The sequence below is a fragment of the Bombina bombina genome, chromosome 2 (genome assembly GCF_027579735.1).
Source record: "Bombina bombina isolate aBomBom1 chromosome 2, aBomBom1.pri, whole genome shotgun sequence".
In the NCBI taxonomy this organism is placed as follows: domain Eukaryota; kingdom Metazoa; phylum Chordata; class Amphibia; order Anura; family Bombinatoridae; genus Bombina; species Bombina bombina.
The window spans coordinates 496,975,523-496,999,443 of NC_069500.1; the positions used below are offsets into that span (position 1 = coordinate 496,975,523).

The 23,921-nt window shown below is 36.8% G+C and overlaps 1 protein-coding gene across 1 annotated transcript in view; it reads right to left on the reverse strand.

Moving 5' to 3' along the window:
• NDRG2 (NDRG family member 2) overlaps window positions 1-21,133 on the reverse strand; it is a 266,724-nt gene extending 245,591 nt beyond the window's left edge. Inside the window, exons 1-4 of the mRNA XM_053702227.1 lie at window positions 21,021-21,133; window positions 16,397-16,447; window positions 1,777-1,844; window positions 1,624-1,665 (exon numbers count right to left, since the gene is read on the reverse strand). Of these exons, the coding sequence (XP_053558202.1) occupies window positions 1,624-1,665; window positions 1,777-1,836 (102 nt within the window). The 5' untranslated portion in view covers window positions 1,837-1,844; window positions 16,397-16,447; window positions 21,021-21,133. The remainder of the gene's footprint in view (window positions 1-1,623; window positions 1,666-1,776; window positions 1,845-16,396; window positions 16,448-21,020) is intronic.
• Between the last annotated feature and the right edge of the window lie 2,788 nt (window positions 21,134-23,921).

Here is a 23,921-nt window from a genome sequence, read left to right on the forward strand (position 1 = left end):
TGCCGGAAGATCCAACCATGGCCCATTTTAAGCTTTCTGACAGAGGCAGTAAGGTGTTCATCTAATATCTTGATATTTGATCCATGATGCCATGTATCCTAACAAAATGCTCAGATCCTCTGGCAAAAAAACAAAACAAAAAAACACAGCCCCAAAACATTAAAGAGCCATAACCATATTTAACAGTGGGCATTAGGTACTTTTCCATATGGCTACCACTCATCCTGTGTGTGCCAAACCCACCTCTGGTGTTTATTGCCAAAAAGTTCTATTTTGGTTGCATATGACCATAGAACCCAAACCCATTTGTAGTTCCAGTAGTGTCTGGCAAAATGAAGACGCTTGAGTTTGGTAGGGTTTCAAGAAAAAAGCCTCTACTCATCCAAAAACAAACAACTTGTGGTGATGAAGGTGACATCGGATTGTAGTTTTGAAGACTCTGACCCCAAGACGCAAGTAACTTCTGCAATTTTCCAGCTATGACTTTTAAGAGATATTTTGGCCACTCCAACCATCCTCTTCACAGTGCGTTGAGACAATAGACACGTCCTGTTCCAGGCTGATTCATAACATTTTCAGTTGACTGGAACATTAATTATTCCCCCGATGGTGGAAATGGGCATTTTGAATGCTTTTGCCATTTTCTTTTAGCCACTTCCCATTTAGTAAAGCTCAAAAACCTTTTGGCGCGAATCACAGCTATATTCCTTGGTCTTAACCATTGTAATGAATGACTAATGGAATTTGGCCTGTGTGTTACATCATATTTATACCCTTGTAGGAACAGGAAGTCATTGTTTATCAATTTACTGTTCCTAGTCACCTAGGCGTACAAAAAAAAAAATTAAAAATTAAAAATATCAATGGGAATATACTTCAAATATATTTGTTCAAATGAATTCATAGGGGTGCTAATAATTGTGCCACATATTTAACAGATATTTTTTTTGGATAAACTTGTGTTGTGTTTGCAATTGTTTGATATCCATGAGAGCAAAAGATTGAACAATAAAGACAATTTTTCACAGCCTTTGTTCATATTTACAAATGGTGCCAATATTAGTGAAGGACGCTGTAGGGCGTTTTCACAACTTTTTTGCTCCATTGACTTCTATGGCGGAATAAAGGACACACTGTTAATAAAAGAATTGTTTTTAATTTACACACTTGCTGCCGTTACCTTTTACTTTCAACTTGTAATACAAGCGCTACCAAACACGTGCAAAAAGTTTACTTCAAGCGCAGTCAGCACGAGAGCGAAATCACTTAATCTCTTAACTTGTAATCTGGGTCTTAATATGCTTAAATTGTGTTTCTCAAGTACACTATAGAGAGGTTTTGTTTTATGCCCCTTTATACGCAGTTTCCCCAAGTTTGAGTGCAATGCTGTAAGAAAGTTTGTGTCAGGGAGAAAACATGGCTTTCTTCCAGATGATTTACAAATTTTACTTGAAATATTAAATAGCACATCATTATACAGATCTCAAGGGGGAGGGGGTGTTAACTTACAGCCTATCTTACTTCAGACTGTATGCCATCTGTTAAAATCTTTTAAATATATCACATCATATCTATGCACAAAGACAATACAAACACACACAGAAATACAAGGGGGAAAAATACCTGCTCTTGTACTTGCAGTAATTTTGCAGCAAGTTCAGCAGCCTAAAAAAAAAAAAAAAAAAAAAAAAAAATTTAAAAAAAAAAAAAAAAGTACAAAGTTAGATAATTATGTCAATGGTGAAAAGAGATAAAAGGTTACTGATGGAGTCTTACCTTTAGAGGATCCATCAGAGGATTGTCCTCAGTTATCTGAACTTCCTGCAGCTCTGACATCTTCAGGCCTGAAAGAGAATTCCACACCGCTAAACACTGGATTCAAATACAAGTCATCCTTGGTATTAAATTCAATTGCGTACAAATGTCATGAATCAAGCACAGAGTTGTTATTAAAGAACTTGACACCACCAACCGAAGGTCTGTTTATAGAATCTAGCGTCCTTCCATGTTACCTCCCATAACCCTGAGTGAGACACCAGCAAGGCTTGTAACAAATATCAGAAGATAGAAGTATTGTATACTGCACAGATAGTGGCATGCTGTGAATGTTCTGCTTCAAACAGTTGCATTTATTACTTGTGTGAGAAAGTAGTTCTCTACACAGATGTATCACCACTGTGAGAATTTTTTTTTTTTTTTTTTTATGTACAGTATCCTGCTACAAAACACTAATTATAAAACTCAGAAGAATGTTTTGCTTTGACAGATTACATTCATTTAAAAAAAAGCAGGGTCTCTGAATACATCCCACATGTGGGCATTGCATTTTGTAAAAATGACATGCAGATATCTGAACAACCTACTATGAAAGATGCGCATTCTATGTTTCACTCAAACACAAGGAGGTCAAACATACTGGAACCCTAAGCCCCAAAACTTTTACCTATGACAAAATAAATTAGAATATTACTATGTAGAACCCATAAACACTCTAACTTCTATGTATTACATACAATTTGTCCTCCCTGTACATGTGACAGATTTGCAGCCTAAGAGACAGACAGCTAAAGTCGCTGCTGAGCGATTGGTCTTCAACTTGCAGCTAGAGATTTGCTCCTATTGCAGTAGTATCTGGGCCTCCTGCTTCAGAGGAATGCAACAAGAGGTGGGTTCTGCTGTGAGATAATACTGCTGTGAGACCATGTTGAAAATGTCATTGCATCCCATGCTAAAGGAACATTTTTGAAAAGTTTGTCTGTGAGTTAAAACCGGAAATAAAGTGTTTGACCCATGCTGCAGTAGCCACCTAAGCCAGGGTTGGTAAACTTGCAGCATCATTTTAATTTTTGTTAAGAGGTTCTGCTGGGATTAGATAGCATTTCATTTTTTTTTTTTCTTAAACATTTCCTGGCTTACCTTTAAGTGATAGATATATTAGCGCTGCGGAATCTGTTGGCGCTCTACAAATAACTAATAAAATTATTATTATATACACACACTCCTTAAAGTGAGAGTGCAGTTCACAACAACTTTGTTATTTAAATCAGATTAGTCCCTTTTAAAAAGCATTTTAGTTAAAAAAAAAAAAAAAAAAAAAAAAAAAAAAGTAAATCTACAAGATAGTTTCTTTTTTGTAAAAATACTTTTATTGTGGTTTAGGTTCAAGGCATACAAGCACAGTGAATGTTTTTCGGCTCTAGAATACAGAATAAATGCAGAAAAACAAGTAGTAAGAGTCCAAAGTGAACAGCTGAACTGAAATACCAACTTTTTTGTAGTTTATATAAATTAAATGTGTAAACAGGGTAACAGTGGATACACATTAGAGCAGTGAAACAAGGAAGTTAAGAATTAATATAGCTATTAATCCTCATAATTAGATAAAGGTAAGTATGTCTGGTGCTGGACCATCATGGAAAATAGAATACTCTCAGGACATTTTGTGAAACATATTTAAAGCGTAAGTGGCAATGCATTAGCGTAACATTAAAATGGATGTGTCCAAGTTAGAGCCTGCAAGGGAAGCATCAATTTGTGTCTTTATAACACTTAACCAAACTAGCATTAGCATATAGTATACAACACAATAGGAAACTCAGAATGTTAAAGAGCTGTACTTGATATACTAGCTTATATATATCAGTTAAAAAAAATAAAGATAAATTTAAGGGTCTGTCATTAAACTCCAGTAGATCACAGATTCTAAATAAAACCTGAAAGCAGTTCTCGCCAGGAGTAAAGGGACGGATATAGTGTGTGAGGGTTTGCCGCTGAATACTATAAGGAATCTATAGTTGTGGTCTCTCAAGTCTCCCCCTAACTAATTAGTAGGTACATTATGGTTATATTGTAGAGGCTAGATTAATCACGTAATAGAGGGGTATACTGTGATAGGAGTCAGCTATTCTAATTACCTCAATTGGGGATGTAGGTCTGCAAAAACAGCATCATTGATTAAATTAAAGGTGCGTATATACTCTGCTTAAACTAGGAATTGCTCCAAGTCCCCTGCAAAATTTAAAGGTTAGCCCTGAAACTACGCTCATAGTGCACCGCCCCGGCCGCAGACAGTGCAGTACTGCGCAGCAGGTTAAGAATAGCAGTAGGCTGAGCATCGAAAAAGTCCCAATGTCAAGATAAGCATGAGCACAAACAGAACTGTGTATGGAAGTAGGGCATTGAGCATAGCTCTGTTTGTTCCCCGCATGTCACAGACCTAACCAACTCCGGTGCGAGTCCTCTTGTGAAAGTCATTATGCCGAGCCAGCTGCAGGGTCAAAAGTATAAGCCATAAAGATGTGACATAAAGGCAGCGTCCCCACTCCCGGCTATCCTCACATTTGAACAGCGGCAGCAGATCTGTGTGTCTAGGGAGCCTTGTAAACTGCAAAGCCTCTGGGGAGTAAACTTTCCATGTACATGCTTCCTCTCGAACATCGGGCGCTTCCCCCATTGGGACTCTCTTACTTTTATCTTCCCCCGTAGGTAGAAAGGATGTCTCTGCTGTGGCATCCCTGTTGATCCGTACCCGAGCTGTGCTGTTGACAGTTTCCCATGCGGTCTTCCTAGTCGTGATCACTATGTTTCCTATCGTAGGCTTCGTGAAGGCAGGTGCCTGTTTCTCAAAGTGTACCAAGGTGGTTACACAGCGCTGGAGCCCCAAAGCGCTATTGTTCAGAATGCAACGCTAGCACAGGAATGACTCCATTGTTTGCTGGGATGTTTGTAAAACCTCAGGGTGAAATGCCATACTCTCAGCGGTTTTTGTCTAAGGCAGCATGGTGGTCTGAGTAGATTGCGGCAAGTGCTTCTAAAATGTTAATAGTGCACGTCCATGGTTCGTAGTGAGTCTTCCTATAGAAGAGCTGGAAGTCAGCAGATTGAATAGAAGTAGTATAAAATCACTCACGTGCTAACTAACGACACGGAGGCCCAAAAAGCATCCTCCAGGGGGGTTTCTCACGGGCTGATGGTGGAGGCCACAACTTCAAAATAGCTCCGGGACTCTGGAAGCCAGGCAGCGTTCCCGGCAAAACTGGGTATAGGTGGATAGTTTTCGTTTAGTATATGCTAGGTAGACCTAGCTCAGATCCAGATGCTTCTTAAATAGAGGGATATCACGTAGATTTTATAGGAAAGCTGGAGCAGCTGCAGAAGGTGCGACCAGTCATGGCCGCTGCCCGGAAGTTCCCTCCTACAAGATAGTTTCTAATTAGGATACATTATAATATAAAGATTACTCATCCTGGAATATATTGTTTTGAATTATATAGCAATATGCTGCATATTCATTTAATTTTTTTTCCGTAAATTATATATATATATATTCTTTTGGTTTCAGATAGAAAGAAAAAAAAAAATCTGAAAATTGTATGCTCTATTATCAAATTTGCTTCATTCTCTTGGCATCCTTTGTTGAAGAGCAATGGTCTACTGGGGTACTGCTGAACGCATAAGGTGAGACAATGAAAAGCAGCTAGCTTACTGTAGTGCATAGCTTTTGAGCCTACCTATATATGCTTTTCTACAATAGATACCAAGAGAAATTGCATGTTTCTGAATCGTGAAAGTTTAATTTTGACTTTACTGTCCCTTTCAGCCATTGCGCTCCTGCAAATCTATGTACTCAGAATCAACCCATGCTAAGTTTCAATAAGCGAGATTGTTTGGAGTGGAATAGATCTGCACAAGGTCCTAAGTGTGAGGACGGAGGGGCAATCAGAAATACAATATAATTGGTATAGTTTTAGGTAAATAAAACGGATTTATATTAAGGTAATCATTTGTCTCCTTCCAATAAAGTACAGCTGAAAAGCTGACCAAATATAAAATGATTACCCTATTAAACGAGAGATAGATCAGCTCCCAATTTAATTAATTTCAGTAATATATCTATGCATATCTAAATGTTATATAACCAAACCAGTAATAGTCTGATAATGTGGAAAATAATCTGAGAAATTATTCTAAAAATGAAAACCATGATTAGAATCTGATTTAAATAGGTCTTCCTGACAAATGATTTAAATCAATGTGATTGAAATAAAATCCACCCTGATAGTATATGGTTGATGATATACCTGTAGTAATGGCCCAAGCAGTGAGGTGCACCACATATTCTTCAACTCTGCCACTGTTGTGAGAAAGCTGACAAATGAGTGGGTGCGTTCCAATAAAACATTATTTATTTATACAAACTAACACAATTTTGTTGCGATAAAAATCTTATGAAATTCTGATTTTTGTCAAGGTTTAAAATGTAAAAAAAAAAAATTAATTCTTAGCCAACAGGAGGACCTTAGTTTACCTACCCCTGCCTTTAGCAATATTTGGCATTACAGAAAGGGGGCTGTAAATTCTTCTAAGAAAGTCAAGATGCCCCCAGTGCAAGAAAAATCCACTCTTAGTACTTGAGACAGTTACAAATTTAAAATACAAGAGCACAGATGAGAAAAAAGGTGCAGTTTATAAAAAAAAAAGTTATACAACACTTGATGAGACACATGGAGAACAGAGAAGAAACAAAATGAAACTAGAAATAATTAAAAAATGAAAAGAAATAGAGCCATTAATAGAATCCAAAAGCTAATGTGAGGGAAGGTAAGAATGACTAATGAGTGTGATAGGCTGTTATGGTTTGTGATTGATTGTGAAGTTTCTCTACTTGGCTGCAAGTTCAAAAGCAAATTGAACAAGATCTCTATCTGCAACTTGCATCATACAGAAATTGTTAGCTTTGCTGCCTCTGGGGATTGGCAAAGCCAACTACACAAATAAATGTGGACTGAAAATGAGTTTTAGTCTAAGTCGGGTTCTGCTACAGAAAGCGTGTGACCATGCACACAACAAGCCTGCCTTCCTGCGTCTTAATATGTCTGTCAGCACTGCTGACTGCGTGCATTTGACCTTGGCTAGATAACGTCTGCCTCCCTTTTCCTCGGTATGAGCTTGACACAGTTTGAGTATAAGTGATTGTGGACAGAACAGGTCTGCAACCCAATACCTCAGCGAGATCCTGGTTCTGCCTCAGTTTACAACCAAAGTAAACAGCATAAATCTGGATATGAATTAGAAGTTAAACGACCACTAAACACTGTAGAATAGCAAACAATAATAAAAAGAACGCAAAAGCACAGTTTGAATTTCAAATGAGTAGTAGGTTTTTGCTGACAAAAATGTTAGTTACATTTTCCTTCCTAATGCAGCAATGTGATCAGCCAATCACAAAATGCACATACGTATATTTGTGAATCTTGCACATACTCTGTAGAAACTGGTGTCTATGAAAGTGTACATATAAAAAAAAATATAAGGAAAAAATGATTGTGCCCATTTAAATAATGGAAGGGAGTTGGCAAGTTGTTTACAATTGCATATTCTATCTGAATCATTAAAGGGACACTAAACCCAATTTTTTTCTTTTGTGATTCAGAGAGCATGCAATTTTAACCAACTTTCTAATTTACTCCTATTATCAAAGTTTCTTCATTCTCTTGGTATCTTTATTTGAAATGCAAGAATGTAAGTTTAGATCCCGGCCCATTTTTGGTCAACACACTGTGGTGTTCTTGCTGACTGGTGGATAAATTCACCCACCACAAGTGTTTTCCATGGTCCTGAACCAAAAAAAAATAGCTTAGATGCCTTCTTTTTCAAATAAAGAAAGCAAGAGAAAGAAGAAAAATTGATAATGGGAGTAAATTAGAAAGTTGCTTAAATTTGCATGCTCTATTATGAAATAAATCATTTGGGTTCAGTGTCCCTTTAACGTTTAAAGGGCCATAATACCCAAATGTTTAAACACTTGAAAGTGATCCAGCATAGCTGTAAAAAGCCGACTAGAAAATATCACCTGAACATCTCTATGTAAAAAGAAAGATATTTTACCTCAAAAGTTCCTCAGTAGCCACATTCCATTGTAAAGGATTTCTAAGCAGCATATTAGTATGTCTGTCCTGGGACAGCTGAAAGGATGAGCCTTGTGCACTCTCATATTATTTCCCTATTCAGATAGGGAAGTTTACAATGAAATCTCATGAGAGTTAAGTCAAATCTCATGAGATCACAGTAAAAGAGTTCATGACCTCAGCACTGCTGATTGGATGCTGATCATTTCTTCATTTTTTTTTTTTTTTTTTTACCTGCAGTTGAGTATAACTTTTTACACAGAACTTACTCTGCTGAGCTGAGGAGATTGTGAGGTAAAATATCTTCCCTTTTTTACATAGAGATGCTCAGGTGATATTTTCATGTCAGCTTTACAGTTATACTGCATCAGTTTCAAGTGATTTAGCATACGAGTATTATGTCCCTTTAAAACTCACTTGATTGGCTACTTAAAAATAAGAGCATAAATTAAAAAGGAGAGCCCTGAAACATTGCCATTTTTTCCTTGTGCCACAATCCTAATGTGAATAAAAGTTTACAGCTTCAATACACGTGTTTAATTATCTTTTACTGGACTGTTCACCCTGAGTGTTGAGAATGGGTGTGGTATTGCACCCTCAAAAGAAAGCTTTAATGCAAGTTCAGAAGTGCACTTTTATCTATATTTTACACAGACAATAACATTTGTTGCAACATTCAAGCTTTAGCTAAATGAACGTTGGCGCCAGTATAAACAAATAACTTTAGTAATTCTTGTATTTATTTATATAATCATCTGGAGGTTCTGTGTCACAAATCTAGGACTACTTATTTTATTGGTATATTATTGTTTGAAGTTTATCGAAGATGCCACAATTTGAAGAATACTATGCATATTATGTTTCACAAGTTTGCAGGGTGGATTTGATTTAAATCATGGTTTTCATTTTCAGAATAACTGTTTTAGAATAATTTTTCCAGTTATATAAATTAATAATTTGGCTATATCATTAGATAGATCATTGAAATTAATGAAATTATTAGGAGGTGAACTATCTCCAGTTTTATAGGTTAATCGTTCATATTTTATCAACTTTTCAGCTGTACTTTATTGGAGGCAGAAAAATAATTAGCTTAAAAAAGGGACATGAAACCCAAAATTGTTGTCACGATTCAGATAGTGAATACAATTTTAAACAACTTTCCAATTTACACATATTATCTATTTTGCTTCTTTCTCTTGTTATCCTTTGCTGAAAGGTTTATCTAGGCAAGCTCAGGAGCAGCAGAGAACCTAGGTTCTAGCTGTTGATTGGTAGAGATATGCAAATTCTCAGTTTTTTTTATATATATATCTCGATTGTGAGATAAGTTCATTGCTGCTCCTTCAAAGGATACCAAGAGAATTAAACAGATTAGAAAGTTGTTTAAAATTGTATTCTTATCATATAAAATATATTATCAAAAAATCCCCTTGAAAAAGCCCGGCAGGAACCGGGAGAAACACGTTGGGGTTACATATATGGAGACTCATATATGGACATAACCATACTGCTGGGCAAACGACACTAAAGATTGAACCCAGGCAGCTGAGAGCGGGAATTCCGGACATACCTGCTGCAGGTTTTTCCTGTTCATGTGAACTCCAGCTGCTGGTCGTTTAATTTCTGATGCCGTGGACACTCAGACTCTTTTTTTCAACCAAAGACCAATTAAAAGGCTTATTTGCTTTGTACTTCTGGTGAGTACAATTTGTACTATGCGTATGCATATTGTTTAATAAAATTTCACTTGAATCTGCTCTTTTTGCGCTTCATCTTTTTCTATGTATATACGTTCCTTGGATTCCACAACCTCTGGCAAGAAAGGCTTGGTTTAAGGGAGCTGCAAAGACGGATATTACGACGAACCACAAAGATTGATTAACCCTTAAAAGATTGGATTCACCTTTTTCCTATTCACTATACTGGGGACATTTAATAAAAGTAAATTTCAAAAAGGTACTATCCATATTGTTCCCAGACAAGGTGTACATTGAAGAAAAAAAAATAAAAAAATAATGATTTAGATTGATAGATAGATGATAGATAGATGAATAGATATTTTTTTTATTAACAATTAATATTGTTTTATTGGTATTAACCATATGTATATATAATTATCAGAGCGGTACTGACTAAGCGCTGAATAGTTCTCTTTTTATTTATTCTCTTATCTAATTTGCTTTGTTCTTTTTGTATCCATTATTAAAAAGCATACAGAGGTAGGTTCAGAAGCAATGCACTACTGTGAGCTAGCTGCATGTCACTGTCTCACCCAATGTGTTCAGCCAGGCTCCAGTAGAGCATTGCTCTCCTTCAACAAAGTATACTAAGAGAATGAAGCTGATTTTATAATCGAAGTAAATCTGAAAATTCTGTGCTCTATCTGAAACCCAAAAAGGTTTTCCTTTTCCTGATTATGTCTTTTTATGGTCTATTTCTTAACTCTGTAGGTTTATAACATCTTTGCTATGATGAAGGGGTATGTTATTTCTGCAGACACAAATTCAGTTTTCAGAACTACAAAACCAATAATATCTGATAAATATCTTCAACATAGAAATATTGCCAACTAATATCTGACATAAACCTCTAGAAGAGCATGACATTGTCAATGGATTAATGGAACTAATATACTAAAACATTACAGCCACTGATATACAACATCTTGCTATATAATTAAGAACAAATCAATATTTCAGGATGAATAACCTTTAGATTATAATGTAATTTAAATATAGAAACTATCGCTATTTGTATCCACCCTGTATGTTAGGAAACCTATGCCAGAGCTTCTCAGACCTATTTCGCATTTGAAATTTTTTTACAAACCCTTTGTCAGAAAGGTTATACAATTTTTTTTAAACACATCAATATACCCAAGTGAGGGAATTAAAAGCAAAAATTAGTCATTTTTTTCCCTCTTACTACTGTTACATTCTTTCTAACTCCACGTACTGTCCATATTGATTTTTTTCCCTGTGTATGGTGATTAGCAACGACCACGCAGCACTGTGTGTACCTGCAATGTTCCCTCTAATTTTGTTTAATAGTATTCGCAAAAAAAAAAAATTACCAACTCACACACACACTGGGTGTCTCATGACATTAATACAAAAACATTTATCGGCATTATTTTTCTTTATGAACAAGAGAGTTGAAGACATTTAGCCAAGAAAACACGCATTTGAAAAACAGGGGTCAACAGCAACCTCCTATTCCTTCACTACAGTTTGGCTAGTAATTGCAACTTAGCCTACCAATGTGCCAGGGACCCCTCCGTGCTCTTGTCTCCTTGTGCACAGTACATTATCATTGCTCTATAGCACACATTGGCCTGTCTCCTTGTCCTGTACGTCACTATACCAGTGTTTCTATGGTTGACGAAGGAAAGTCTGCTTCCCTTTGCTTGCCTCAAACTAAGCGTGTTTTGCAGCTCTGTGATGCGTGTCCTTAGCCATAATATAGCTACCTCTCTAAGGCCCTGTTAATCAAACACTCACTGGTATGAAGAGAAATCATACAAAACCTTTTTTTTTTGTTTGAGAATTTTATAAAAATGTGTGTGTGCGCCTCTTCTTCACATCCAGAGACCTACATAGCTAGACAGAAACATCTCTCAAGCTAAAATTTGCCTTATCATAATAGTTTTAAAAGACCTCACATAACTTAACCCCTTCACCCAATCCAACATAGATCTACATCTTGCGGTGCAAAGCTCAGCGTACCACACAATTATTATTTTAAATGATTGTATTTGGCTGCCAAATACTGGCATCACATACAACGAATTGGGCCTGGATCGACGTGTGTGAGATATCGATATAGATATCTATATAAATTCATTAAAATTATGGGGGGAGATAAAAAACTGAAATTAAAATCCTCCATGTCTCAAAATTAAATCAATGTAAATATTTGCATAGGAAATTAGTACATCTAGGCAAGTATCCCGCTTGCTTTCCCCAGAAATTCTTAATATACAATGTTTCCAATGCACAAGAGAAATGTGGGTAACATATGCAAATTCTCAGTTTTTTTGCTTAAAAAAAAAATAAATACTGTTTTGACACAGCGATCCTTTTAAACAGGAATATGACAGCAAACCAGAAATCACTCACTAGACAAGCCTGTTTCGTTCTTTTTGGAACTCATCAGTAGGAGAGTATCTTTATTATTATTATTTAACCCCCCCCCCCTTAGTTTTTATTTGTGATAATTTTACATTTTAATTTTTTTATTTGTAAAATAGCTAGCTGAAACTGTCAACCTCTGAAAGCTCTTTATAAAAATTGTATTAAATACATATAATCACATACGTTTCTTCAAGATCAGCACTCACCAACCAAGTAGCAAAGTCCAGGTGCACTGCCAGATGTGTTGTATGTCTCCATGAGATAAAGGCCCGTGTTAGAGCCGAAACGTTATGTTATAAGGCCATGTTATACTTGTTACAATAAAGGCTTTATGGAATTTGACCGACTGTGCCTGTTTAGTGAGGACCGCGGTTGGGGTATTCTTTATATTTTTAATTCCCCCCCCCCCCCCATAGGCTCTATTTCTGTTGAATGGAGCAAAAGCAAAAATGCTAAAAATTATTTTTTCTTTCATGATTCAGGTAGGAAACGCAATTGTAAAGGGAAATGAAACCCAAAATTGTTCTCTCTCGATTCAGATAGAGAATACAATTTTAAACATTCCAATTTAATTCTTTTATCTAATTCACTTCATTATTTAATATCCTTTGAAGAAATATCAATGTACTGTGCATGGGTGAGCCAATCACACAAGGCATCTATGTGCAGTTACCAATCAGAAGCTACTTGGCCTATTAGATATGCTTTTCAACAAAGAATATCAAGAGAATGCAGCAAATTAGAAAATGTTTAAAATTGCATTGTCTTTCTAAATCATGAAAGAAAACAAAATGTGGGTTTAATGTCCCTTTAAATATCTTCCCAATGTACTATTAACACTTTTATTTGTAGTTTATGTATCCTTTGTTGAAAAACAGGGAGGTAAGTTTAGGAGTGTGCACGTGTCTGCAGCACTATATGGCAGCAGTTTTTATACATTTGCAAGAGCACTAGATGGCAGCACATTTCCCTGACATGTAGTGCTCCAGACATGTGCATGCAACAACAGAGAAGACCATGAGACCAAAGCAAATGTGAAACTTTATTTTGTGTCCTTTTAAGAGACTTCACAGATAATGTCACCAGAGCTGTAGATCATCGCCCTCTAAGTCTCAGTAGGGGCTGCCTGCGACTCAGTGACCATGAATATCCATCTACAAATTCCTCATTCTGAGCAGGCCGGGTATATGAAATGGTTAGTTTATGGTAGCGCCACAAGGGAAACTCTGCCCAACCGAGTCTATTTACTTTGTATTTTTGTGACGATGGGCGTAACCAGCATTACCACTTCTTTACATTTACCTACCAAGCTGTCAGATCTTTGGAAGCCAGGCCAAGCACTGCATCGGTCGATGCAAAGTGAGGGCAGCTAGTAAGGTTAGAGGGCTGCAGGAAGCCATATATCTTGCCTCGGCCTAAGGGTTTGTTGTGAAATATATATCATTACCAACATAAGGTGAGTGGAGGCAGGCCATGTGACTGGTATGGGGGTGTGATGCGGGGATAGACTCTTGGCAAAAAAGTAAGGTGATCTGATGTGGTAGTTGCCATTTGACATAACCAGTGCAATGAGGGAGGAGGCCATGCGTCTATCCTCAGGTGTGATGTGAAATATATGTAGCGTAAGAGGGATCAGGAGTTTTTAGGATAAAGTTGGATGGGGGACTAAGAAATCATCTGCACTGCTACTAAACTCCTCTTATCCCTTTAATCCCACATAGTGGATTTGTGCAAAATTAAATTTTGAGTTAAATACAGGTAAATATTCCCTAATTCAATATTTTTCACTAATTTTTTTCAAAAAAAAAAAAAAAAAAAAAAAAAAAAAAAAAAAAAGCAGGCTTGCCCTTTGAGCAGGATGAGAGGGGCGCCCACCCAGGGCCCGCACTTAGGGGGGCTGATGTATTTGAAGGTGCAGTGTACCTAGTTATTTAGTTTATGAAGAAGTGTTTAAAGAATAGAACTATATATTACAGCACCTGTTATAACATATAGGAAACACTGAATGTTGGGACAGGGGTGGGCCATACAGAGGGAGGAGAATAAGGGCTCAGCTGATGGCCTGTCTTTCCCGGGCCCCACAAAAGCAAAGGCTCAGGATTATCTGACCTTTTGTTGGGAGTACAAACTACATAAAAGATCTTCCACTGAGAAATGAGGAATATATATTCAGGTCATAGTCATACATAATGATCCCAAATTATAATGCCATATTCTCCTTCTCTCATGACCCCAGAAACATTGTGTTTATCATTAAAGGGACAGTCTAGGCCAAAATAAACTTTCATGATTCAGATAGAGCATGTAATTTTAAACAATTTTCCAATTTACTTTTATCACCAATTTTGCTTTGTTCTCTTAGTATTCTTAGTTGAAAGCTTAACCTAGGAGGTTCACATGCTAATTTCTTAGACCTTGAAGCCCACCTCTTTCAGATTGCATTTTAACAGTTTTTCACCATTAGAGGGTGTTAGTTCACATATTTCATATAGATAACACTGTGCTCGTGAAGTTATCTGGGAGCAGGCACTGATTGGCTAGACTGCAAGTCTGTCAAAAGAACTGAAAAAAGGGCAGTTTGCAGAGGCTTAGATACAAGATAATCACAGAGTTTAAAAGTATATTATTATAAAAAGTTAGTTATGCAAAACTGGGAAATGGGTAATAAAGGGATTATCTATCTTTTAAAACAATAAAAATTCTGGTATAGACTGTCCCTTTAATTTCTGTAAATAGTTTAAAAACTAAATAAAATTAGAGGAAATATTCTATTTAAATATGCCTAGCCTACTTTATTTTACAGTAAAATTAAGGGATGGAATTATGGGAAATGCATCTTCACTTGCACTTCCAAAAATACTTGCTCTGGGTCAGATTCTTGGAAACTAAACTGCCAGTGATAAAAGCATCGTGTACTTAATACTTGAGCAATAATATATTATGTTCTAAAACTGATGCAAAATAGTGTTTTTTCCCCAAACTGCATCATTGGCCTAGGCTGAAAAATACTTTTAATACTGCCCTGAGAGACAGAGTAATCCCATTCCAATATTTCTATGCTTTAATGAGAAATGACTTCAGTGTGACTGATAGAATCTATTTAGTGTCATGTGGACTTAGCAGTATGATACACAAATAACATTCAGTACTAAATGTTCTAATATCATTCTGCTGATTAATGACTTAATCATGCAAAATACTTAATTTTGTGTAGAATATAGTTCTACAAAGCATATCTACATATTTTATTTCAAAGGGACATGAAACATTTTCAGGGTTTAGAACATACAATTTTAAAACAATATTTCCAATTTACTTCTGTTATCAAATCTGCTTCATTCCCTTGATATTCTTTGCTGAAGGAGAAGCAATGCACTACTCGTAGCTAGTTGAACACATCTAGTTAGCCAATCACGGGAGACAAATGCGTGCAGGCACCAGTCACCAGCTAGCTACCACTAGTGCAGGATATGTACATATTCTTTTTTCAACAATGGACACCAAAAAAGCAAAGTACATTTAAAAACAGAAGTGAATTTTAAAAAGTGTCTTTAAAGTTTAAAGTTTTCATAACAGCAATCGTTTTTATGTTCCTTTTACTAACCCAAATCCAGTCGCTATGTTTGTTTTTAAAAAATAAATTATTTATTTTGTGATAATTTGAACTTTACTTTTCCTACCGTTCCCTGCATAGTCTCCTCCCATCCTCCATTTCCGTGTTTATGATACTCTGACGTATAGAGCGGTCCCACCCGCTCTATACGTGTCTAGTAAGCTCGTGCACATCGAGCATGGAACAACTGCGCATGCGCATAATTTTGGACAGTGATCTTTGCGCATGCGTTAATCGCGGCGGTTGTTTGTCTCTAATGCGCGCGCTTGGCAAATGCGAAGTGTAAGATCTTACGCTTGCGCATATCCATCCAACTGATCATGACGCAATTTGACGGCCGCCTAACGGCCAAAGAATCAATTGGATGGCTGGACAACGTGATCGTTGTCTATAAAAAAAAAAAATTATTACACGGGTTGATTTTCGGAAAGCAGCAAACATAACAAGAATATAAAATATCGCTGCAAATATAAAGATTGGGAAATATTGATGAATTAAAGTTATATTGATTTAGCTTGATATATGTAATTACTTAAAATATAGCGTTGGACTTTACCTTCACTTTAAAAATGACATGCTCTACCTGAATCATGCAAATATAACCTTCCCTAACCCTTTAAAAATATCACTACAGGTACAAATCCCCAAATCCAGAACTCCAAAATCCAAACATTTTTTTTTTTCAATATATTTTTAAATAAAAAGATTAAAAAAAAAAAAAATTTACAATTTTTCCTCACCTGTAAATCACAATCTTGCCTGCCTGTGTCTTTGGTTTGCTTTTTTGTGTCCTAAAAAATACAAAAAAAAAGCCCATATTTATTTACAACAACTCTTACCTTTCTGAAACACTGTACTATCTTTGTGCGAGAACTATGTATACAAAAGTATTAAATTATATAAAAAACAGATTTAGGTTGTATTCATAAGCTGTAGAATGACATGTAAATATTGCTTCATTTATATGATACTGTTATTTACACTTGGTCCCATCCCCACTCCAAACTGTCCTGTTTTAAAGATGCAAATATTCCAAATTCCAAACCATTTCTGGTCCCAAGCTGTTTGAATAAAGGGTTTTCTACCAGTATGTAGAAGGGGGGAAAAAAAAAGGATATAAACACAAAAATATTGTGATTTTCTGTCAGCACTGAAAGATCTACAGGCAGATTTACTTTTTGGGCACAAATGTTTATGCATTTAAAATAAAATTTGGAGAGCTTTGCCACTCTGACACCTCACAGGTTACCGTTCCCAGTTTCTCTCTCTTTCTAACTTCCCCAATAGTAAGTGCTTGTCAGCAGTAGAGTCAATATTAAAACTCCCACAGCAGCATTATGGTATGATCCTGCCACAAGTGGGCTATGGCAGTACTTTCCCACCCCCTCCCGCATGCTAGTGTTTTGTCCCTGCCAGCAAGAGGTGGGGCTGTGGCACATCTCCCAGGAGTTACGCAGCTTTTGCCCTTCAAATCTTGAAGGTCATGAGATCAACCCCCAGGAGGCATATAAACAGATACATTCAAATATAATGGCATATACCTATTCAGACACATTAAAATAAAAATATATATATATATATATATATATATACACACACACACACTAACATTTCCCAAAAATACAGTTAATTGCACATTAATACACAATTTCAATTTTCAAGGATATAGTATTCATGCAAATACAACGCACACCCAATTCTTTCAGTCAATCTTACCAGGAAAAATACAATGTGATGTACTATTTGTAGTTGGTTTAAAAGTGGGCCCTAACCTTAAAGGGACACTGAACCCAATTTTTTTCTTTCGTGATTCAGATAGAGCATGACATTTTAAGAAACTTTCTAATTTACTCCTATTATCACATTTTCTTTATTCTCTTGGTATCTTTATTTGAAATGCAAGAATGTAAGTTTAGATGCCGACCCATTTTTGGTGAACAACCAATCAAAAAGTGCTGTCCAGAGTCTGACCCAAGAAAAAAAGCTTAGATGCCTTCTTTTTCAAATAGAGATAGCAAGAGAACGAATAAATTGATGAGAGTCACAGATTTTAGATAAAAAAAAAAAAAAAAAAAAAAAAAAAATCAGGATTTGAACAGGATCTGCTATTAGATCACAAAATTGTTCTGTGATTTTGCCCAAGAAAAAAAAAAAATTAAAAAAAAAAAATGCATTTTGCACTGTCACATTGTGATACATGGAAAAAAAAAAGTTAACTCAGAGCACAGTATGTGCAAGCCTAGATCTCTTTTAAATTAGCACTCGCAAAACAGATCCGACAGGCAAAACACAGGAACATAGCTCCCATTTCACTAGTGTGCCCGTCCCTGAAACAGAACATTGCAAACTAAATACTGTTTGCAAAAAGGCTATTAGTCCAAGAGAAAACATTGAGGTTCCAGTGTTTGGTGCTGGAATAACAGTAATGTTTTGCAAAATGGCCGTATGTATGCCCATAGTGTCTAATTATCTGCCCCTGGATACCCCAAAGTCTAGTAATATTTTTGCTAATTGCTACATTAAAATTCACCCATAAATTGTCCTTGCTGCCGTTAGGTCGAGTCAAACCATACAAGCAGATGGGAGTTATGGGTAATGTTGCACAACTGCAAGACCAGTAAATTCTTTAGATTTGCAAAATCAACAAATCATGATAAGATATTGCACTTACTCTGAACGTCAAATGAGTAGAATTTTTTCTGACAAATTTCAGTTGTCTATATCCAGTCTTGTACCATGTTATAGCCATCAGCCAATCACAAATGCATATACGTATGTTCTGTGAATTCTTTCACACTCAGTAGGAGCTGATAACTCAAAGAGACAGTGCACATTTTGTTGACTTTGACTTGAGTGTCCTTTGTGTGTTAGATTTTTGTATGACTATGCAGCATGAATCCTAAAATGTGCTACTCCGAAAAACAAGCAGTGGCAAGTGTAAATGATAAAACCCAACACTGGATATTGTATTGTAAAAGTTCTGCTAACAAAATAAATGTTTCACATTTGTTAGCAAAATTGTCAGCCAATAGATATACTTCTAGGAACGCCTGTTGAATATAATTAGCTTACCTCCTCTGCTGTGGCAAGTTAGGGTGACATAAGTTCTCCAACAATGATGTAGCAATAGCGATGTAGCATCTTGCAGGGTCACTGTCATAAGGTCTGCAAGATGCACTCCAGACTCTGCTTTATAAAACCATTCCTTGCAAACCCACACATATAATGCGTATTTCTCTATATAGCCTCCTCAGCTCCACATCTGTTTGACTAAACAGCTCATTACAATGTTCTTTAGTTATACAGTCTTCATCCTCATCTATTCTAGAGTAGATATTAACACATGGAAGTGGGCCCTGATTTAATTTATTTTGATTTTATTTTTTTTGCAATCATTGTAATAACAGGCAAAAAAATAATATAAAAATATAGCTGGTACTATTCAAAATTTTACTGTTAAAAGTGTTTGTGCTGACCATATCTAGTTGCAGACAAATGTTATGGAATCTGTACCCAAGAAGAGGTTTCTAGAATCCTAAAAAAGTAGTTTTTATTCATTACCGAGGTAGAGATTATATATATATATATATATATAATATATATATATATATATATATATAATATATATATATATATATATATATATATATATATATCTCAAGAAGCCTCTTTTTATTCTAGAAATATATATTTTTTCATATAATAATCCAACCTTGTGTATATGCCTACAAGATTTTGTGTGGGAAAATTGAGCTAGGTGAATACAAATTAATGTAGACAGTAGGCATATATGTATTGTGATGTATAGCTTTGTATGTGTTGAGAGGATGAAAGGATGTTTTTTTTTAAAAAAAAAAAACTGACAGTTATATACAAGTTCTGAAATTGCACTTGGGCAAAACAGATCCTGAAATTAGTGGTTAATGTGCATTTCATTTTTGCGGTTCTGAGAGAAAAAAAAATTGTACTCCCAAGTATTTTAACTGATTGAAAATCAAAAATATATATTAGAAACATCCGTTTCCAATAGACTAAGATAACCTTTAGTTATGAAATCCCTATTGCTCTCTACAACTAATTTCCTTACTACTCATAAAAACTGTCTAATTCAACCTTACTAAACCTACTGCTCCTTATAGTAAAGTTATATTACTTCTGAATTTGAATGACAACTTTACCAAATGAACAAATAAACTGTAAGTGACCTGTGGAATGAGGTGCATCAGATTATCATATACACAATCCATACTTTACATAGACTTGCAGAAGTGGTTGATCATAGGATGACATAAAAATTAAAATGTAATCTGATATACAGGTTGTTATTCTCTAGCTGCCAAGGAATAATTACATCAAAAAAGTTAAACAAAAAAACTAAAATATTTTTGTTTGTGCAAATATGAAATGTGCTGAACATATTTGCAGAGAGGAGGAGGACAGTGTTGCAACATATGCAGGTGAGCTCAGGGGCTGGCCTGGCTGTGTTGTTACTACACGTGGGGACAAGGGCAGGGTGTGTGTTTGTGGGAAGGGCTATGAGATGGGGTTGGGTTAGTGTGTTTTTGGGAGAGGTTAGTGTGTTTCTGGGTGGGATTACACAAATACGAGGGTAGTCATTGTGTTTGTGGGATGGGTTATATTTCGGACAGTGTGCATCACTATTACAGGGTATAACTATGTGATTTCGTTGTTTGTTTTTTATCATTTAATGTTTCACAACATATACGGTTGTGTGGATGGGGTGTGTAACGTGTTTACCACATAGTTCTGTTTAGATGTGCGCTGTTCTCTAGTGTGCATTATGTACCCTGGTAGTGTATTCAACACAAAGTACCCAGACATGGCCGTGAAGATAAGCACTGAATACGGAATGACCTGTAGAAGCAAAACTAGAACAAAATACACAAAGTCACACAATTTAACACGAATATATGAGCCCAACAACTCGCCTGTTAGAAGGGAAACTGCTATCTGGAACAAACATTCCCAGTGACATCACAGTCACACAAACACATTTTATCTGTCACCAAAATTATCAGACAGGAACACCCGCGCACTCTGTGAAACGCAGGCACACGGGGAAAATAACAGCACATACATTGTCACAAGCACACACACACTGTGCCACGTTACATCAAATGACAAAGAACACAAATACCCTGACACGCACTACACATTGATGAAAACGCGCGCATCCATATGGACAGCTTGATATAATGGGCACTGACAGCCAAACATAATATGAAAACACATATACATATATATATATGTACTGTATATGCATATACATGCACCGCCATGCATAGTCACACACGAAGCGCATTATATGTCAGGGACAAACGCACAGAGACTGAAGGCACTCACTGTTATGTGGCACTTTCTCTCGCTTCTTACTCTCTCAGGTCTCCTGGGTCCTTTCTGTGCAGCTATCTGAGAGATCTGAAAGACACCCAGACAAAGGCACGGAGACACTCCCAGGCTAAGAGACAGCAAGAGGAGGGGTTACAGGAGGAGGGGCAACTAGAGACTGCAACTGTGAGGGGGAGGGGCGAGAAAAAGACACGGACCGAGTAGTAACACAACTGAATAGAAAAATGTAAAACGTTAGACTAGACAGACCATGAGAGAAACTAAGCAAAACCGGGTGGTTGAAGAGGATATTTTCACGAGTTAGACTAAAAAGAGTCCCTTATAAGCTAACGAAGACGAAATAAGCAAGCAGTTAATGGTAAATAAGCAAGAGACCGCCAATAAATGTATAGAGGAGCTTAGGCTAATTGTACAGTGTGATGTGGGCACGTGAGAGATAAACAAGTGAACCCACGAAATGTAGCGGTTGCTAGACTCGCGGTACAGGCGTGAGAAGGGGTTAAGTCTGATAGATCAGACCTAAGGTTTATGGAATTATCCATTTTACAGATTGACATAAAATAACATTCATATGACCTCACATGTTCCAATATGTAATAGAAGGGTGGGGGGAGCCAGGAGCATGGACATCTATATCAAAACGGTCTTGTTGCACTTGTTAACCAGAGAAAGTACAAGAGATGCAAAAGGATGTGGGCTGGGAAGAGGGTGCGAAATAAAACACATTCTTTGTTGCAGTCTGAGTGAGGACCACCAATCAAATGGCCATGTATTTGCAAAATGATTTCACTAAACAGAAACCTAGGGGATCATATGTACAGATTGAGAAAACCTATAGATTTAATGGGGAGTGTTGAAATTGGCAGGAGAAAAACTGTGTTTCTGCCAAGGAATCTGTAAATGTGACACAGCGAGACTAGGGTACAAAGAGTTGCCTGTATATAACTTTCTCCTGGGAATCCAGTTGTTAAGTGGGTGTCTTTTAAGATGCAAACCTTCCAGGTTTTGTCTCTGAGTGCTACCCCAAGGGTCTTTTTTTCTGAGCCTGTTATTTTAGTTGATTCAACCTGTTTAGGAACAGGTGTTTCTAGGTTAGCTCAAGCTAACATTTCTATATTTAAGTGAAGTGACATTAAACAGAAAAATTAAAGACATGAGACCTAAAATACAAAAAAAAAAATTCTGTTACTTCTATTATCAAATTTGCTTAAAGGGACAGTCAACACTTCCGTTAACATGATTTGGTATTGAAAATAAAAAAACGAAGACCTGCCTGCACTATAGTAGATGATAGGAATCAATTGAAAAAAGTTGTTTAAAATAACATGCTCTAGCTGAATCATTAAAGGTTTAATTTTTGGCTTTACTGTCCCTTTAATGCCACACACTTGGTTTATTTAAGCACAGTGTAAAAAGTGTGACCTCTGTATATTAAATGCTAGGATTTACCAGCAATAAAAATAAAGGTGACATTCATAAATTAATTAAAACAGCTGTAAAAAGGTACCTTTATTTCTACCACTGGCTGCACTGCAAAACTGAGCGCCTCTGGTCACCCACGGCACAACTAGTTTTTTCAATGAGGTGACATTTCTACCTCTTAGCCATAGCCGTGCTAGCCTTATCGGCTAGCTCAGGTAGAAACGTCATCTCATAGAAAAAAAAGAGGCTGTGGCTGTGGGCGGCCGGAGGGGCTCAGTGTAGCCAGGGTCGTTCTAGAGAATCTGGCTCCCAGGGGAAAATTCCAAAATGCGCCCCTCACAGATTCTAAAGTCCCCCTCCTAGACCTTGCATCTCACTGTCATTTAGAGGTCAGCTCCAAAGCAGCAGTGCACTACTGGGACCTAGCTGAACACATCTAGTGAGCAAATGACAAGAGGCAAATGTGTGTTGCGGCCAACCACCAGTTAGAGATATGCACACACAGGCAGTAATAGACAGAGATATGCACACACAGACAGTAATAGACAGAGACGTGGACACACAGACAGTAATAGACAGACACATGCACTCACAGACAGTAATAGACAGAGACATTCACACACAGGCAGTAATAGACACATACACACACAGGCAGTAATAGACTAGAGATGCACACACAGGCAGTACAGACAGAGATATGCACTCACAGGCAGTAATTAGACAGAGACATGCACACACAGACAGTAATAACAAAGACATTCACACACAGACATTATAGACAGAGGCATGCACACACAGGCAGTAATAGATAGAGACATACACACACAGGAAGTAATAGACAGAGACATGCTCACACAGGCAGGGATAGATAGGCATACACACACACTCAGGCAGTAATAGACAGAGACATGCACACACAGGCAGTATAGACAGAGACATGCACACACAGGCAGGATAGATAGGCATACACACACTCAGGCAGTAATATGCAGGTACACACACACAGGCAGGGATAGATAGGCACACACACACAGGCATGGGATAGATAGGCACACACAACACAGGCAGGGATAGATAGGGCACACACACACACACACTTAGGCAGTAAATGAGCAGACACACACACAGGCAGGAATAGATAGGCACAGACACACACTCAGGCAGTAATAGCAGACCAACACTTCACTCACAGGGGAGTTTGTGAAACTTGCCATTGTCATTATGGAGTAAATTGACACATACACCACCATCACTATTAAGCATTTTGTAAACAATAAGTAAATAAATACAAGAAAAAAAGCATAATGTCAAAAAGATTTTTTTTTATTCAAAAGTCCTTAACAGAAAACCTGTTCCTTAGTATGTGGGAAACCCAATTTTTATAAAGCCCTTTTTTAATTAGCTCAGTAAAAACGAAAAAATATGTACATATTATGTAAAGACCATGGGGCCTATTTAAGAAGGTGCGAGTGG